This window comes from Ascidiella aspersa, chromosome 6 (genome assembly GCF_963924565.1).
Source record: "Ascidiella aspersa chromosome 6, kaAscAspe10.2, whole genome shotgun sequence".
Classification (NCBI taxonomy): Eukaryota; Metazoa; Chordata; class Ascidiacea; order Phlebobranchia; family Ascidiidae; genus Ascidiella; species Ascidiella aspersa.
In genome coordinates this window covers 10473555-10492899 of record NC_139452.1, presented here as the reverse complement: position 1 = coordinate 10492899, position 19345 = coordinate 10473555, and the positions used below count along the sequence as shown (strand labels likewise).

At 35.6% G+C, this 19345-nt stretch overlaps 2 protein-coding genes across 2 annotated transcripts; one reads left to right on the top strand and one right to left on the bottom strand.

Annotated features, from left to right (window-relative positions):
• Positions 1 to 139: 139 nt before the first annotated feature.
• Positions 140 to 5897, top strand: LOC146139661 (uncharacterized). The gene is made up of 3 exons (XM_083391700.1): positions 140 to 894; positions 3093 to 3272; positions 4097 to 5897. The coding sequence occupies exons 1-3, from the start codon at positions 783 to 785 to the stop codon at positions 4189 to 4191; spliced, it is 387 nt and encodes a 128-aa protein (XP_083247826.1). The 5' UTR covers positions 140 to 782; the 3' UTR covers positions 4192 to 5897.
• A 4623-nt stretch (positions 5898 to 10520) lies between these two features.
• Positions 10521 to 18374, bottom strand: LOC146139660 (arrestin domain-containing protein 3-like). The gene is made up of 9 exons (XM_083391408.1): positions 18055 to 18374; positions 17816 to 17950; positions 17513 to 17596; positions 16815 to 16945; positions 16495 to 16637; positions 16081 to 16237; positions 15819 to 15884; positions 14735 to 14909; positions 10521 to 12316 (listed from the first exon to the last, which is right to left on the bottom strand). The coding sequence occupies exons 1-9, from the start codon at positions 18173 to 18175 to the stop codon at positions 12183 to 12185; spliced, it is 1146 nt and encodes a 381-aa protein (XP_083247534.1). The 5' UTR covers positions 18176 to 18374; the 3' UTR covers positions 10521 to 12182.
• Between the last annotated feature and the right edge of the window lie 971 nt (positions 18375 to 19345).

Here is a 19345-nt window from a genome sequence, read left to right as displayed (position 1 = left end):
TCTGGAGTTCAACCCGAATCTAAAAAAAAAAATTAACAAAATAAACTGATACTTCGTAAAACAATCGTTGTTTAATTTTGGACTGGTAAAATGTCCACCCAGCCTGAACAAAGCAGTAGTGAAAAGGTAATCGGAAAATATCTTGAAAGATTGCATTGTTTAAGGGCATGTGATTCGATAGAAAGGCATATCATAATACAACACCTAAACAAACGAACGTCTTCCCCACGAAGTCACGTATCCTTTTGTTTGCCGACAGGGCTAAATATAAAAGGATAGTTTGCCTATTGATGTGTCGTGCTCACAAGAATAACCATAGCACTTTTATGTCGACAATAGAGTTTACCGCTATACCTCTCATTAAATTAAGTTTCATTCTCGATTCAGTACATTCGACATTCAAATAAATACCCGAAGACATTAACAATTGTAAACAAAAACTAACTACAACGATCCGCCAAAATAAAATCAGGCAACGCTTTATTTTTTTCGTAAAAAATTTGTACAATAAGCCTTGCACACCAATTGAAGTTATTTGTATACTAAACATTCTAGGGAAATTTAATCAGCACTTATAGGTATCAAACTTACACTCAGAAATCGCAAAAAAAGAACAGCTGCCGTTTAGTTAACTTTAGCGTGATTTTGCAATCTTATATGGAACCTCTTTCGGGAATTAATTCTGTTTGGCGAACTATTTAACAACGCCGACTTTTGTAGCTTGGAACTTGAACTTTATCAACACCGTTTATTTGGCGCCCTGGATTGCGCGCATATTCCTCATGGTGGCGGGCATTCTCATCGCGGTAGGATTGATAATGTCGCTCTTCTGCGCCTGCAGCGAGAACAAAAGCCAGATGTTGAAGTCAATCGGAGGAATCCACGTTTCAGCCGGTAAGAAGCGCTTCTGTACTTAGGCAACATTTGGGCACAACTCAAACTCCATATAGGTTATACGAACAATTAACCCGAACCTCTAGAAAGCTGACACTAAATAAAGCGCTAATCAGGCAATATCAGTAAAAGGGATATACAAAAGCGCTATATTAGCAGACATAAAATGTAATACCATATAGGCATATACGAAAGGATTTAGGATTTTGTTTGTGGGCGGCATTTGAGTACTATCGAGTATTGCGCAAAATCTGTTTTCTTTGTCTAACCGTAGTGGGTACGATCCATTTCCTTGTCCTCAAAACTTCCCTGACCTTATTTAACTTTTCTGTTGTGTACTTTACTGACTAACCTCGCGGTACTTTAATTCAAACGAGCAATAAGGCATATATTCTTATTCTAATTTATTTTAGAAAATTTGGTGTAAAACGTAGAAAAGTTTAAACGAAGTTGTGTTTTTTAATAAAAATGGTAAATAAGTTCTTTGAAGATTAATCTTATATCAAACACCCGTTTTAACGTACAATGTTTACTAGAAATATATGTTGATGTGGAAAACCTCGTTTTAAAATGTTGCAACGCTAGCCGTCATGTGCTAGTTTTATTTCATCTATCAATGATAAGATACTTTATTGTCCGCCATAACGGCGACCAATATTTTTTCAGTTTCTTCAAATATTTCCCTTTAGTGGAGTCGCTCTGTATTTAAACGTATACCAACAAATACTTTTGTTTGAGAGATACAGGGTATTTAATTGTATTTGGCGGAACATACTTGTCGTAAAAAACGTTTATTAAACATACGTCAGCTTCACGTAACGGAAAGTGTCTTCTGGTAAAATTCATAATTACGTTAAAACGCCAGTGTTGCCAATTTTTTAGTCCAGTCCAATTTCGTGGTATTTGTTCAGCTACGATATAACTATTATTCGTGGTCTTTAGCAGTGAGAATGCAAATTTTGGCCAGTTTGAAACGTATCGGGTGTAAGCAACCGGCAACATAAGTTGATTGTTGATATTCAGTTTCCCGCTTTGTTCATTGTTTTACCAGTGTCTTTAACTTTAGAAACTTGCGCCAAGGTGACTTACAAAAATTATAAAGGTTGCCTAAGCGCTATCAGGTTACCGCGACCCTTAGTAATCTTAATAAGAGCGAAATCGTTAAACAAAGGCTGTCATTCTCATTTGTTAGTGCGAAAGCATTGTTTTTCCCTCAAGAAACTCCTCTTCTGTACGGCTGCAATATTACGCCCAGCTCGGCCAACATGAACTAGGCAATGCAGTCACCAGTTTACGAGCAACGCTCACGATGGGATATTGTCTTTAACAGGATTAAGTTATTTTCAGTCTCTTATATAGCGCTTATTAACTGGAGCGGCATGGAAGGTAGCCAGTTGCGCCTCAGGCAAATAGAAAAAATGTTCTAATCTATAAAGCAACTATTTAACTTTTCGTTCTCTGGCTTTCTCTTTTCGTTCTCTGGAGTTCAACCCCGAATCTAAAAAAAAAAATTAACTAAATAAACGGATACTTCGTAAAACAATCGTTGTTTAATTTTGGACTGGTAAAATGTCCACCCAGCCTGAACAAAGCAGTAGTGAAAAGGTAATCGGAAAATATCTTGAAAGATTGCATTGTTTAAGGGCACGTGATTCGATAGAAAGGCATATCATAATACAACACCTAAACAAACGAACGTCTTCCCCACGAAGTCACGTATCCTTTTGTTTGCCGACAGGGCTAAATATAAAAGGATAGTTTGCCCATTGATGTGTCGTGCTCACAAGAAAAACCATAGCACTTTTATGTCGACAATAGAGTTTACCGCTATACCTCTCATTAAATTAAGTTTCATTTTCGATTCAGTACATTCGACATTCAAATAAATACCCGAAGACATTAACAATTGTAAACAAAAACTAACTACAACGATCCGCCAAAATAAAATCAGGCAACGCTTTATTTTTTTCGTAAAATATTTGTACATAAGCCTTGCACACCAATTGAAGTTATTTGTATACTAAACATTCTAGGGAAATTTAATCAGCACTTATGGGCATCAAACTTACACTCAGAAATCGCAAAAAAAGAACAGCTGCCGTTTAGTTAACTTTAGCGTGATTTTGCAATCTTATATGGAACCTCTTTCGGGAATTAATTCTGTTTGGCGAACTATTTAATAACGCCGACTTTTGTAGCTTGGAACTTGAACTTGAACTTTCTCAACACCGTTTATTTGGCGCCCTGGATTGCGCGCATATTCTTCATGGTGGCGGGCATTCTCATCGGAGTAGGATTGTTAATGTCGCTCTTCTGCACCTGCAGCGAGAACAAAAGCCAGATGTTGAAGTCAATCGGAGGAATCCACGTTTCAGCCGGTAAGAAGCGCTTCTGTACTTAGGCAACATTTGGGCACAACTCAAACTCCATATAGGTTATACGAACAATTAACCCGAACCTCTAGAAAGCTGACACTAAATAAAGCGCTAATCAGGCAATATCAGTAAAAGGGATATACAAAAGCGCTATATTAGCAGACATAAAATGTAATACCATATAGGCATATACGAAAGGATTTAGGATTTTGTTTGTGGGCGGCATACAGTTCTTAAAGATGAAATTATTAAGTTTTATGACGTTATAAACAGACAACCTTAAAAATAGATTAAAGAGATATTCGTGATAGCAAAACTTCATATTAAACGAATAAAAACCAAGAGTTTTTCTCGGAGAGTCCTTCGCGCCCCCCTTGCAAACCCGTCAAGCCACCTTGGAGAGGTAGGCTAAGGCATTAACAAACTGTACGGTGTTTAAACCAAGGCTGCGGAGTTGGTTTAAAATGACCCGAATCTGACTCTAAAGCCTGTGTTTCACTCATTTACGTACCGGTAACTAAAATAACGTGGATATTAAAAAATTAATACACTTATAGGGGTGCCTTATAACTGATCGACCAAAATTACACAGTTGGAACATTTTCCACCACTTGCTATAACACTTTCACAAGTTACAGTTTGCGGCCTTGTCAGTTTCGAAATTTGGTAATGCGTATGTGCACGTCGGACACGGGACTCGGGTATAGTTGTATGTAGTCTTACTCGAGTCCCGAGTCCGATTCTAGCAAAACAATCCGACTCCGTCGAGTCCCGATTCCTGAGTCCAACCCTGCAGCCCTTAAATTGATAGATTCCCATTTTTTTAGGTTGGAGTCGTAATGCAGCAACCACAACCACAACAAGTTGTTTGGTCCACCGCCCAGCAGCCCGCCTTATACACCAATCAGGGCTTTTGAAATAATGTAGAATCCTATATGTGTATGTATATTGTATAATCGCGTGTGGTTTGTTTTTATATTTTTTTATTTTATAATTTCCAGCACTGTGACCCTGGTTGATTGCAAGTTTTTCGTTATTTTCACCACAAACACAGGTTCGATCTGTTTATCCGGCGTCAGTACGACTTTTTTAGTGACCAACTGTTTTTATCATTGATTTTCGATTGTTTTGTGCAACGTCCTTACAGTATATTACCAAGGACGGTATGTTTTTGTAGCATTGCTAACTTTAATTAACTATATCTCATACAAGTTTTAAACTATAAGGTGAAGCACGAAAAGGTTTTATTACCATCCAAATTTAGAGAAGAATAAGAATGTATATCGTCCCTTGTATAAATCATAACCTCTTTTTGGATGTAATACATATCGATCCTATAGGCAAAAACGTTTTACGTTAACGCCCTTATGAAACCTGCATTGGTGAAAAGGGTGAATTCAGTGGCGTTTCCCATGCGATATTGACTTTAAAAGTATGGGTGTACATCTGTGTTTATATTGTATTGACATATACATAGTTTGTTTCACTACATAGTATACATTATGTTAAAAACATTGTTAAATGTTTTTTTTATTTTTTTTATTAAAAACATTGAAACCGTGTGCTGTTTATACTAAACAAGGGTAATGTAATAAAGCATCAGAAATCTATTGTGGCTTTTCATGTTAGTTAAATAATATTCTTAAAACCCTTAAGCCCCTGCTCTGCCCTATTTCGAGGGCTGTGATTTAACTTGCTGGACCATTCTAGTGATAAAGCGCGACTGCATATGTCTATCCTATATTACATTTCGGGGCTGATCCAGGGTCTATGACAGGGGTGTCCAACTCAAACATGCCGGCGTGCCAATTTTTATCCTATAACTTCTTCCCGTGCCAAAGTTTAGGAATATAATTCTTTCTAATAATAAAAGCGTTTTTTTTTACAAATAATAAAAACGTGTAGTTAGCAGTGCGCATTCCTGCATCTAAATGTCGTCGGTGAGCTGACTTTTTGTTTCTTCACACCAAACTTCATAGTTATGTGAATGCTAGCCTCCACTACAATATAATGTTATAGTATTAGAAGAAATTGTTAGTTATCTTGATTGCAGCGATTGTTTTATATTGGAATAAACAATGGCAATTTACTGTATAAAAAATTAGGCATTTTTTTACAATTGGCTGAATAGCAAATTAATTAATTTAGGGGGGCTTGCCTGCCATTTTTTATTTGGTTGCGTGCCACATTTGGCACGCGTACCGCTTGTTGGACACCCCTGGTCTATGAGATCAATAACTTACAGCTGCACTTCGCGATAAACGCAATTAATGCATACTTTGCGCTTGGCGTGACTTTTAACGTTTTTTTCGATCAGCCATACATCGTAGGGTCAATAGGCATCACAAATGGTTTGACCGACAACTTACTAAAGTATATCGAGTATTGCGCACAATCTGTTTTCTTTGTCTAACCGTAGTGGGTACGATCCATTTCCTTGTCCTCAAAACTTCCCTGACCTTATTTAACTTTTCTGTGGTGTACTTTACTAACTAACCTCGCGGTACTTTAATTCAAACGAGCAATAAGGCATGTATTCTTATTCTAATTTAGTTTAGAAAATTTGGTGTAAAACGTAGAAAAGTTTAAATGAAGTTGTGTTTTTTAATAAAAATGGTAAATAAGTTCTTTGAAGATTAATCTTATATCAAACACCCGTTTTAACGTGCAATGTTTACTAGAAATATATGTTGATGTGGAAAACCTCGTTTTAAAATGTTGCAACGCTAGCCGTCATGTGCTAGTTTTATTTCATCTATCAATGATAAGATACTTTATTGTCCGCCATAACGGCGACCAATATTTTTTCAGTTTCTTCAAATATTTCCCTTTAGTGGAGTCGCTCTGTATTTAAACGTATACCAACAAATACTTTTGTTTGAGAGATACAGGGTATTTAATTGTATTTGGCGGAACATACTTGTCGTAAAAAACGTTTATTAAACATACGTCAGCTTCACGTAACGGAAAGTGTCTTCTGGTAAAATTCATAATTACGTTAAAACGCCATTGTTGCCAATTTTTAAGTCCAGTCCAATTTCGTGGTATTTGTTCAGCTACGATATAACTATTATTCGTGGTCTTTAGCAGTCAGAATGCAAATTTTGGCCAGTTTAAAACGTATCGGGTGTAAGCAGCCGGCAACATAAGTTGATTGTTGATATTCAGTTTCCCGCTTTGTTCATTGTTTTACCAGTGTCGTTCACTTTAGAAACTTGCGCCAAGGTGACTTACAAAAATTATAAAGGTTGCCAAAGCGCTATCAGGTTACCGCGACCCTTAGTAATCTTAATAAGAGCGAAATCGTTAAACAAAGGCTGTCATTCCCATTTGTCAGTGCGAAAGCATTGTTTTTCTCTCAAGAAACTCCTCTTCTGTACGGCTGCAATATTACGCCCAGCTCGGCCAACATGAGCTAGGCAATGCAGTCACCAGTTTACGAGCAACGCTCACCATGGGATATTGCCAGTTGCGCCTCAGGCAAATAGAAAAAATGTTCTAATCTATAAAGCAACTATTTATCATTTTTTTACTTTCTCTTTTCGTTCTCTGGAGTTCAACCCCGAATCTAAAAAATGACGAATCTAAAAAACGACAATACGAATGGTACATGTTCCACGTCGATCGGGTTTGATCAGACTTGTTTACGTCCAGCTTGGACTGATCTAGGTAGGTCGCGCCATTTACTGGATACAGGATGTTTGATTAGATATTCTCTTTTTTAGGTATTTCACCTAATAAGATCATTTAATGTATTTGACGGGGTTGAGTGACAGTAATATGATATGAGATACGATTAATAAACGTTTGAGAGCAAAAAGTTTGACACTAGCCTTACATTTATTTATTTATGTTGAAATGCAAGCTGTCATGAATTGTTAGCACTGTTAATCATTAGTTAATTGCATGCAGTATTACAACTCGGATAATTTTGTAAGTTTCTAAAAATCGATGGGGTTTTTCCCAGGACAACAGCAAAAAGTAACAAATTAAACTGATACTTCGTTGAGTAACCGTTGTTCAATATTGGACTGGTAAAATGTCCACCCGGTCTGAACAAAGCGATATTGAAAAGGTAAATGGTAAATAACCTGAAAGGTTGCATTGTGTGCAAGCACGTGATTCGATAGAAAGGCACATTAAAATTAAACACCTAAACAAAACGAACGTCTTCCCACCGAAGACACGTAGCCGTTTGCTTGCCAAGAAGGGTAAATAAGTATAGTTCGCCTATCGATGCGTCTTACTCAAAAGAAAGAAAGCACAGCACTTTTATGTTGGCAATAGAGTTTACCGCGATATCTCTTATCAAATTCAGTTCTTTCTCGATATAAACGAAAGACATTACAAAGCGTAAACAAAACAAAGTACAACAACCTGCAAAAAAAACACGTATAACGCTTTGATTTTTTCGTAGAGAAATTGGTACCTTAAGAAGCGTTATACCAATTGGAGTGATATGTAGTAAGCATTCTAGGGAAATTTAATCAGCATTACAGATCAAAATTATACTTAAAAATCGCAAAAATAGTACGGCTGCCGTTTAGTTACATTTTGCAATCTTATATGAAACCTCTTTCGGGAATTAATTCCGTTTGGCGTATTTATTTAATAACGCCGACTTTTGCAGCTTGGACCTTTCCACTTGCTTAACACCGTTAATTTGGGTCCCTGGGTTGCGCGCATATTCCTCATGGTGGCGGGCATTCTAATCGGAGTAGGATTGATCATGTTGATCTGTTATGCCTCAGCAGGCGCTCAACAGCAATACATGTACGCCCAGCAGAACGTCCTATACACTGCTAATACCGATCAGGTCTTTTAAAATAATTTGTAACATATCACGGTTTTTTTTTGTTTTTGTTTTTTTTTAATTTTATAAAAAGTACTGTGACCCAAGTTAATTGAGAGTTCTTCGCTATTTTGTCAATAAAAACAGGTTCAACCTTTCTACCCGACACGATACGACTTTATTTGTTAATAATTATGATCATCATTGGTTTTCGCTTGTTTTATACCACGTCCTTTTAGTATTTACCATGGTTGCGTATGATGTTGCATTGGTAACTTCAATTAACTAGGCCTATATCTCATACGCGTTTCCAATTAGGTTATGTACGAAAATATTTTATTACAAGCCATTACATTTGTTGTCAAATAAGCATGTATGTACGTCCTTCTATAAATGATAACATCTTCTTTATGGTTATAAAAATACATTTCGGTCTTATAGACCAAAACTTTTTACCTTAACGCTCTTATGAAACCTGCATTGGCGATAGTTGATTGATATATTCATAGTTGAACATATTTTTTAGTCAATTGTATTTTGTTCAAAAATTTTTGTTTCTTAGAACAGTGTTTCTTAAAATGGTGAATGGTGCACCCCGGGGTGAATAAAATTTTTGCAGGGGTGAACCAACCAAAAGGGGTGAATAAGGATGAACGAAAGTTCAGGAGCATCCTATAGTCACTAGTAAACAACTTTCTGAAGTAAATCGACTACTGAACTGTTGTTTTTTGGTGTTTGTTTGCTTACTGTAATAGTTAAGTTGGTTTGCACTGAGTGTATAAGTTAGGCCTACCATTATCCTCTTTTAGGGGGATTTGTCCCCTTTTCTTAAGAAAACTGAATGGTCCTCCGAAGACGCTCAAAAATGCCCGAATGTCCTCTTTTTTCGCATTTCGAGTTAGTTGCTTATACTTTTAATAAGACTTTTAGACGAGACGTTGTATTTGCTTTCAAAAAATACTTAAGCCATGAAAGATGCTAAATTTCTGGTTTAAAAAGGGTTTCTAGGGGGGCTCTGAGCAATTCGTAGGGGGGAGGCGAGCTCTAAGTTAATATTTAGATTTTTTGCTATGATTCTAATGGTATCGTTTTCGTTTTGGTTGTGCACCACTCCTACAGCGCTGTACAAACTCTGTTTTTGCCAACTTTAACATTAAAACTCTCAAAAAAAATTGCGAATCTTCTGTTATCTAATTTTGTTTACCTTTTGAGTACAAAGTCTCTTTGAGTGCCATTGCATGTTTTCATATCATCGAAGGTATAACGGCCCTATTTAATTATATTTTTTCTAACTTATAGATAAACGATAAATGTCATCATCCACCGTTTGAACTATTTTTTATCCATATTTTGTATAATTGGATAACAGGCTAGCAACAGGGGGACGAAATGTTTTGCGAAAAGCCTCCTGATTTGCAGTTTACCGCCAATTTAACCAATTAAATCTAATTTTTTTCGCGCTTCGCGCGACCGCCCACAAACTTTACTATTTTCAAGTTGTCTCAGTGATATTGAATTAAAAATTCAGAATTGCTTTTCTTAGGGGTGCAAGTCATAGGAAAATTACAAAGGCTGCCGCTGTTGAAAAAAGTTGTGGATATGGCTGGCACGTATTTCTCAAACGTAGCAATTCTATTTTCGTTTTACATGAAGGCGACAAATTGTCCTCGTTTTGGGTGCTAAAAATATGGTAGCCCTAGTATAAGTACAACAATTTGGTGACTTTGTTTGGTGCTTTTGTTGCTTCATATTTCTGGACGAGAAATTGTAGATTTTCAATGGTAAAACTAAGCTTGAGCTGATCTTAACAAAAATTGAAACAATCTAAGTCATTTTGTGCTGTTATATATAGGCGAGATAGTTTTATCATATCATAAAACAAGGGTGAACGAAATCTGGAGATAGATGCTAAGGGTGAACAAAACGAAAAAAGTTTAAGAAGCACTGCCTTAGAACAAATTGTAAACAACCTGGCAGACACAGCAAGTGGCAAAATGTAATCGATACTATATGTGTAATAAAATATATTAACATAAACGAAAACTTGCTGCAAAAACATACACTGGGTGGAACTAATGTGATACTTAAAAAAAGCTTAGGAAATTAAACACAATAAAAAGTGCAGAGGTAAAAAGTGCAAAACTATCGCGCTTCAATAAAATTGGAAGAATTTTGTGAAAACAGATTGTCGTGGAAAAGTACGGTTTCAAGATAACTAATTCGCAGCAGTACGATAAAGTGAAATTAGCTAAAATGTTGAGGCAAGCAAAAAAGAAAAAAAAAACTTTCGCATTTAAACATTATAAAATATAAAAGTGAAAAATGTGTTAAAACTACTTTGCATATGGTTTATTTTATAGGTACATACGATATATCTATACTACAATTTTAGGTAAATTTGTTTTAAACACAGACATTATGCAAACCCGAGCAACTTAGCTGAGGAACGTAATAGTTTTTTATCAAACGTTTTATGGAACTTTTTTTTTTATCTGTACGCTTACTTACAGGGTAAGATTTACGTCGAACGTTTAAAGCTCGTACGGTTGAAAAAAACAACGATTTATAGTTAAAACTAGGAACGCTATATACTACTGTATCAAGAGTCGTGCATATTTAATTGTCACGTATGTGCGTTAATTAATGACGCGAAATACACTTTAGTTATTCGCTGTACATTTTAACAAGTTCATAACGAAGGTGAATGTAAACAAAGATTTTACAAACTGGTGCAAGTATTTTTCAAACTGAAATACTTCAAAAAACAGTAGCAAAGTTAAGAGCTTGAGAATATAGCACAAAATAGAAACATAAGCGCCCTAATGTTGTTCGTTTGCACCGATAGCCTATAGTTAGTAAAAGTTATATTTTATTATTTGCTATCGGCATAGCTCAGAGGTGGGCAAACTACGGCCCGCGGGCCGCATGCGGCCCGTGACAATTTTTTGTGCGGCCTGCGGAAGCCTGAAGCAATAATATAATAAATAATAATAAAATTGCTCAAATAGTTTAATTACATTCATTGCAGCCCTGCCGGCTTCGCGGTAAAGTAAAACAATTTTCAATTTCTCGCCCGCAGTGTGGTAGCTGCCGTAGGATACATGTGTGCACTACTGCACCAGGCTTTAGGTTGCTAAACAGCCTATTACGTCACAATGGAAATTTATGAGTGCGGCCTGTCGCATTACAAGTGTTATCTTAATCTTAGATTAGCTGAATTGTTAATTTATGAGTGATGTACTCACCCATAATGAGCTGCTTAAACAATATAAAAAGCGAAAAGTTAACGATGAATGTCGTGCATTCAACAAAGAATATAGAGAAAAGTATTTCTTTACGGACGTTGGAGGTAAAGCAATATGTTTGATTTGTCATGAAAGCGTTGCTGTATTTAAAGATTAAAATTTGAAACGTCACGTTGAAACCAATTACCCTAATTTTGGCACAATTTATCAAATCATGAGTTGCAAAATGAAGCAACTGAATTAAAAAAAATGTTTGAGACACTAGTAAATGATTTTACCGAAAGTTCATCTTTACAAAGGAACAACGCAAGTTTTATATTAGCCAATAAAATTTCAAAACAAAGCAAGGCATTTGCAGAAGCGGAATTTATTAAAGATTGTATGGTTGATGCTGTCAGCGTTGTGTGTCCTAAAGTTGAATCGAAAATAGAAGCAAAACAGCTACCAACGGCAAGTACTGATTTTCAGTGGTTTTACTGTTTTAGATTTTATGCTTTGGCTTAATCTCAATTAAACGATGCGGCCCTCGAACAAATTCAGATTCTGAATGCGACTCTTGAGCCAAAAAGTTTGCCCACCCCTGGCATAGCTTGTAAGATATTCATTTCTAGTCATGACAAATTGATATGAACTCAAATCACTTACAGTCAAGATTTGAAACAGTAACCACAAACGTCGTTTGTTTTCCAACACTGTCATAAGTTAAACCAATGATCATTGGTTAAACAGTGAATATTAGCAGCAGCATCAATAGCTGTAATTAAAGATTGGTTAACTTTTAACTACAGGTTTCGCTAAACACGAAAAGTGGTTTTAGTTTTAGTCATCCTAGCAATTGAACCGACACACTAAATTTTACAGTAGAAGCATTGGCATCTAGTTGTAGCTGAAAGCTGGCTGACTCCAGTCGTAGTAGTTGTACTCGGGTGCAAATGTACTGACCGTTCCATCGTAAGTCGTCTTTGTCTCGACTTTTGCAGCAGCGGCCGCTGAATAAGTTGGTGGTGGCACTAATCACATGGAAACAAATATAGAGATTTTAGCTGCTTATCAAATAGTGTTTCGCCTACCCCTGGTGGTCCTTAAGGAAGTTTAAGTTCACCTTATTCGTTAAAGGAAGGGGTGAGTTGAAAATCACTAAATTTCAGCATTTTACGTGCGTTTTTAACCAAGTTTTATTGTTTAAAGCAGTTATTCTTAACCAGCGTATAATCGAACCCGTGGTGCGAACTTTATCCTTTTACATAAGCTATTGCTGCCAGGCATAATATCAGGTTTGTAGAGCTCTTCTGCTCTTCTGGTTTGTAGAGCTCATCTTTATCCTTTCACTACGTTTTTGTTTGTTTTAAGGAAATTCATTCAGCTTAAAGCGACATTCATATTATCACAAAGGTTATGATGTGCATTTTGTTAGCCTATAAAGGCGTGATTCCAGGCCTAATTCTTTTTTATGTGCCTATGGCCAGGGGCGCCCGCAGAAAATTTTCCAGGGGGGCAATCAGGGGCGTAATCAGAAAATCTAAAAAGGGGTGCTGAATTTTTAACTTAGGGAATTCCCCTTTTTTCGCCTGACGTTAATGAATAATGACGTCATTAAAACAGTGACAGTATGACGTCATAGAATGGTGATTGCAAAAAGGTGAATGTCAACTAAGATTTTACAAATTGGTGCAAATATTTTTCAAACTGAAATACATCAAAAAACAGTAGCGATGTTAAGAGCTTGCGAATATAGAACAAAGTAGAAACATAAGCGCCCAAATGTTGTTCGTTTGCACCAAAGATAGCTTATAGTTAGTAAAAGTTATATTTTATTATTTGCTATCGGCATAGCTTGTAAGATATTCATTTCTAGTCATGACAAATTCATATGAACTCAAATCACTTACAGTCAAGATTTGAAACAGTAGCCACAAACGTTTTGATGTATTTCAGTTTGAAAAATATTTGCACCAGTCTTTCAATCACCATTCTATGACGTCATACTGTCACTGTTTTAATGACGTCATTATTCATTAACGTAAAAAAAAAACAAAAAAAAACATAAAGACGTCATTAAAACAGTGACAGCATGACGTCATAGAATGGTGATTGCAAGACGTGATATAAAAAACCCAGAAACAGCCAAATACGTCCAGCAAAAGCGAGCGCGTGCGTCGTCGACAATCCTGTCAGGCGCCAGCTGCGAAACCACAGTGTGCAATCGTTAACTTTAGGCAAAAAACAAACCAAGACCTTAAAATATGTGTGCTTAATTGTGGTAGAATCATACATAATTAGACTATCAGCAGCTCAGTTTTCAAGTTTCATAAACGGAACTAGCGCTAAATTACAAGCACGCCTTTCACCACGTGCAATACTAAACGAAGATCGTTTTTACCGGGTGTATTATGCCACGATTGGCGCAACATCTGCGCCGAGCTGTGTGCCATGTCAATTAAATACAAGCTGTGGTTGAGGGGAAATAGGTCGTGTCCATTGCACACTTAGCACGTGGTCTTAGAGTATGCTTAAAGAGCATAATTTTGCATTAACTTTCTATAGTTTAACTATCATTACTTAAAAATGTAAACTTTAAAACGCACGCGACAGTCACGACTATACCTTCTTTTAAGAATCTGCTTCATTTTTAAACAAATGTCGATGTTACACCAACATCGGATATTAGCGCAGAGACCGAACAGAGAGAAACATACTGCGTATAACGTTTTTCAGCGAGAAAAAAAGAAATAAGGTTTGACTTAGCGTTGTCAATTATCGAATACACACTTGCTAATCAGTCAACCTAAACCAGCGCTTCTCAACCAGTGGGGGCCATAAGAACATTTGAGGTGGGCCACAGACCAATTTAAAAAGCTAGATTTAGTTTCATTTGTGTCATTATATTTAATTTTAAAGGAATAATGGTTTGGGAGGACTTAAAAAAAGGAATGTAAATTTATTGTTCAGCCGCAAGTATCTCACTAATGCACGGTTGATTAAATAATCTGTTTTGAAATATGTTCTGCTGTGTTTTATTCTAAACCTATTTTAAAGTTTTTTTCGTCATAAAAATTGTATTTGGGTCACAGATTTGTTTTCGCGTGACCCAATTACTTAAAAAGCACGCCGCCTTGACAAAAACGAACCAAAAAAGATAATATCAATTACAAAAAGGTGGGGGGGGGGGGTAAGAACTCCCGCCCCAACTGAATACACCACTGGGGGCAATGGATAGTGTATATTATTTTTACCCTTCATAAGTAATACATATTACACTTACAAGTAATACTAAAAATCACATTTTGAAATACAGGGGGGGCTAGGCTACAACAAATACTAGGTTGTATGAAAATTTTGGCCCATTATAGCAACAAGATCAAATATATTACACCTTACTTCGGCTTGGTTTGAAGGGGAGCCCTAAAACAATAAGTTGAAACGCCTACCATGTGGGGTCACTTCCGTCTGGTTGGAATTTGGGTACAGCTGGAATTGGGTTTCACTGGTTGAAATCATGGGGCGTAGGGGCTCATTGGCGTCCGGTCTTAGGGGTACCGACCCAATCACGATTGGAAGTTTCACCCTAAGGTTCATATGGCATGCGGCTGTGTCGATGCAGTACTGAAAAAAAATAGCATACGCACAACTTACTAAACCGAAAAAAATAAAATAAAATTCCTATTAAATTTGTTACCTAAAAAAATATATTTTAAAGCTTAAAAAATGACCTAACATCATGAAAGGCTTTTATTGGTAAACAAAGCATAGCTCTGAAATAGCACACCCAAAAGAAAAGAATTGCTACAGTTGTTAATTTATTGGCCCAGCAGTCATTAGGTACGTAGTTCGATCCACGGCCAAACAAGATGCAAATCATTTCAATATACTCGCGTGAAAATAATCAACAAAATCGCTTCTTGTTCGTTTTCTTATTAAAAACGTTTCCCTTAGAAATAAACTACTATTTAGTGCTGCTAAGCTTGCATAAGAGTAATCTCGCTAAGAAAAATTACTTGGCCAGTTGTAAATAAGTCATTTTTAGAAGTCCCAGTCAAGTCGTTTGTAAAATAACTTAAGTCCAAGTCAAGTCTTTTTGAATAAACAACAAATCAAGTCCCAGACCAAGTCATCAGTGACGCAAGTCAAGTCCTAGTCAGGTCATAATTAGACCAAGTCATCTCCAATTCACTATTATAATTTTTAAACTTATTCGATTATGAGCAATAACGGAACTAAAAAAGCGAAAAACACAACATATAGCAAATTTTCTTTTATGTGAAAAAAATTAAATAGCTCAATTTTATAAAAACTACCTATTGGAAACACTTCTTTTAAACTCACTACATTTGTCCACAAGACCTGTCGTGTCAAGTTGTTTGTGCGAAAGACTTAAATAAAGTCATGTCATTTAAAAACAGCGACTTAAGTGCACTTTAGTCAAGTCAAGCACCTAGGTCAGTCATCATTGACTTAAGTCGTTACAGCACTGTTAAGTGAGCAAGCTGTTTTCTATTGTTTCATACTGCTTACCTGAAGATAATACTCAACGTCAATGATGCTGCAAAATCGTAAACTGGATGGTGGTAATGGTGGTATCTGGAGAATTTTAAAAGTTTTACAAATAATGAATTTTTGAAGCAGTTCAAAAAACATACTAAAGAAATGAATTTACACAAATTAAAATTAATAACCTGAAATTTGTTATCAATAAGTAATTCAGACAAAATTAAAATAGCACTTAAAAAATTAGGTTAAATTTAAGAAAACGTCAAAACTCGTTGGAGGAACTAACTTGAAGCCTTGTATTACTGATGTGAGCAGATGACTTTCGTTTACATTTTGGTCCTTTTTCCTTGGCTACTTTAACTGTAAAGTGGCGACTCTTTTTAGTGGAATGTTCAGTCACCAACTGAACAAGGCTGAGTTTGCTACCAGGGAGATTACTGGAACTGTTAGCACGAATAAGAAATGAAAATATTAAAAGGAAAATTATTTTAATTTGCGAAAATTGCCAAATTATGTAAATTGCTTGGCTAAATATGTTAAAATTAAAAATGATTTCTAAACAACAAAAATTATAAATCATAACCTATAGGACTTTTAATAGCACCATTTCATAATTTAATCATTCATACTTTTATAAAAGGTAAGATTCTAAAACACATATTTTTAAATCAATTAGAATTCAGTTTAGGACAACAATAACCTTTTGTTTTTTATGCTTCCATTTATGTTGATAAATTCCCCTGGAACATAACCGCTCTTATCTGTGCTTACTTTACCCTCAACGGGACCACTGGCGCAACACCAACAACACATCATCTTCGTATCACTGCCGGTAGACGGAGTCTAAAATATTAAGAAATTGATAATTAAACAAATATTTCTGAGTCAACTTAAATTAAATTAGAGTCCAACAAGACGAAAACTAAATTTCGACAATTGGTCTACCAGCAATTCTTGGCTTCTTAAATATAAAAATGTGTTCTGGTACGGTTGCACTGATGATACAACAAAGCAACTTACCCTTGAATTAGGATCATGATTTAAATCAAGAACATCAAGAACCGTAAAGAGAGCCATTGTGCAAATGTCAAGCGTAAAGCCTGTGCGTTGTATTGTCCCCTTCACCATATATCGGACATAACCACCTTTAACTACAATACAACAAAAATACAAAGTTTACTTTAAAAAAAATTGTTTGAAATCAATTTTGCACAAAAAAAAGAATACTTTAGTATTTTGCACAGTTAACAGGTAAATTCCCGGCCTAAGTCATCAGTTGCCCAAGTCAAGTCGTTATTAGAGCAATTGTCAACTTCAATTCATGTCATTAACAACTTAAATTGTTCAAATTGGATAAATTGTTAACTCGACGGATTATTATGAGCAATAATAATTAATTCAACTAAAAGTAACACAAACGCAATATACAGCCAACAAATTATTTTACGTGCAAATTGAGATAAATAACCCAATTTTATTGAAAAACTTTTAATGACACTGAACCCAAGTTATTTGACAAAATAACTTACGCCCAAGTCAAGTGATTTATCCGAAAGATTAATGGTCAAGTCGAGTCAGTCATGAACTTAAGTTATTACAACACTGGTTGTAACTTTTAAACAAATCGCTAATTAAGGCTGCTGAAGCTGACAAACTAATGTTCAATGGGTGCTATTGTTATATTATCTAGATTTAGAAACTAACATATTTCGTACGACCTTCAATAGAGGAGGGCAAATCAGATGGTAACTGGTAACTGAATGGATAGATGTTTCTTCCCACTGGTATCATTTTGTCTCCATCTAAAGTATTTGCAAAAAAATTGGTTAAGTATTTCTAGTGTTACTGCAAGGTTGCGGTTCAGGTTTTCTCAAAAAATAAAGATATTTTTTTGGAGAAATATGTCCTTTAAAGACAGCTTATACGTATGCTGCGACAAGAAGAAAAGGAAAGATACTATTCTAAAACGTTTATATATTACACAGGTGGAATGCTCCTTTTTGTGCCATACTTATGCTTACCCGACTCCAAGACAGTTATTTCATGTCTAAAGTACTTTTCTTTTGCCCTGAAGTGTTCAGTGTACTGAGTGTCACCAGACCCACGCTGTTCCGTCCAATGGACTTTGGCAAAACCTTTAAACTTTAGTTTAATCCCTTGAAAGAAAAACATTAAATATGTATTACAGACATATATTTTTTTCTAATTCGTTCAACGAAAAAGTTAAACAAGCCTATGAAAAATATTGTATTGAACTCACTTTTAAAGCTGATTGCCTCCTGGGCATCAACTACAAGATTTCCAGATACAAATTCGTTGGCAACATAAACACTTTTGTTGTCGGTCAACTCAATGAAAGTCTTGGCCTTTTTCTTAAACATTTCTACACAATTTTGTTTTGTTAGTTGTAAATGATTTCACCTGTAAATAAATTGCCTTATTTGTAAACACCAGAACAAAGCAACAATGCGCCAAATCCAAAAATACGTGCTTGCTTAGCGTTTCTGGGGCTTATTGCGAACCTTAAACGATTCAAAAGTTCGTTTTACATGTCTGTTTAAATAAACATCATATTGTAAAATGAATATTGGCACTTGATATCACAATTATGGAAGAAAGGAAAGTAAGTTATATAGCCTACCATATCATAAACCAAGTGTTAAGTGTTAAAATGTAACTTTTACCGGAAGGTTTCTGTTGTTTTTGGTTTGAAATAAGATAGATTATCTGGTTAAAGCAGTTGTAAATTGTCCAGTGCTCTGTTCTAACAGACACCAAATGTCATATCCGCCATAAGTATTTCAATCTGCGTCAGTAATTATTGCACGCATACACTTCAGTTGAACGTTTCTTATTGAAGCATAGAACTTTCTATAGGTTAGGTGTTTAGAATGTATATACTGTGGACAATCGTTAATTTCATATTTAGAATGCCAACTTACAGTGTTACCGCGAAAACCCACAACGCATTCAAATATGCAAAAAGTTAAATCCGCCTGTTTTGTCCATAATAATGCATACTTTTACCCCAGCTAGGCTATATTTGTAGTAATGTAACACACCAACACTGTTGAGCAGGCTACACTAACGCTATATTTGAGGTAGGTGCAGCGACTAATTCCTGTCTGCCAGAAATCTTTATCCGGCAGTCGTTAGTACCTAATATTTTTTTATAATTTTAACTTTTAATTCATCTTTAGTTTTTGATACTTTTTAAGTTTTACTTTTGATAATTTTTAACTTTTATGTTATCCAATCAAGTGCTTTTTGAAATACAGTAACTCGAGTCGCAGACAGGCCAATTGCAAAACTTCAGTCTAAGTTAATCCATTTTCAACTAGCAGCAAGTTAAGTGTAGATTCATGTCAATAGTTAGGCTATAAAATACAGGTCACAGCATAGCCTCCAAAAGAAAATGTTGAACTTACAGAATCGGCGAACACACATTTCCTTTCGTGCATTATTTCTCCATTAAAACATTAAAAACAAAACAACCAGCAAGTTAAGATTTTGACATTTGACAAATTACGGAAATGTCCCAATTTTGGTGA

Coding starts and splice junctions, on each gene's coding strand:
- LOC146139661 (XM_083391700.1), top strand. CDS start 783: ATGGTGGCGGGCATTCTCATCGCGGTAGGATTGATAATGTCGCTCTTC. Junction 895..3,092: donor AGGAATCCACGTTTCAGCCG/GTAAGAAGCGCT, acceptor CGACTTTTGTAG/CTTGGAACTTGAACTTGAAC. Junction 3,273..4,096: donor AGGAATCCACGTTTCAGCCG/GTAAGAAGCGCT, acceptor CCATTTTTTTAG/GTTGGAGTCGTAATGCAGCA.
- LOC146139660 (XM_083391408.1), bottom strand. CDS start 18,175: ATGTTTAAGAAAAAGGCCAAGACTTTCATTGAGTTGACCGACAACAAA. Junction 17,597..17,815: donor AATAACTGTCTTGGAGTCGG/GTAAGCATAAGT, acceptor CAAATACTTTAG/ATGGAGACAAAATGATACCA. Junction 14,910..15,818: donor ACGTTGAGTATTATCTTCAG/GTAAGCAGTATG, acceptor ATTTTTTTTCAG/TACTGCATCGACACAGCCGC.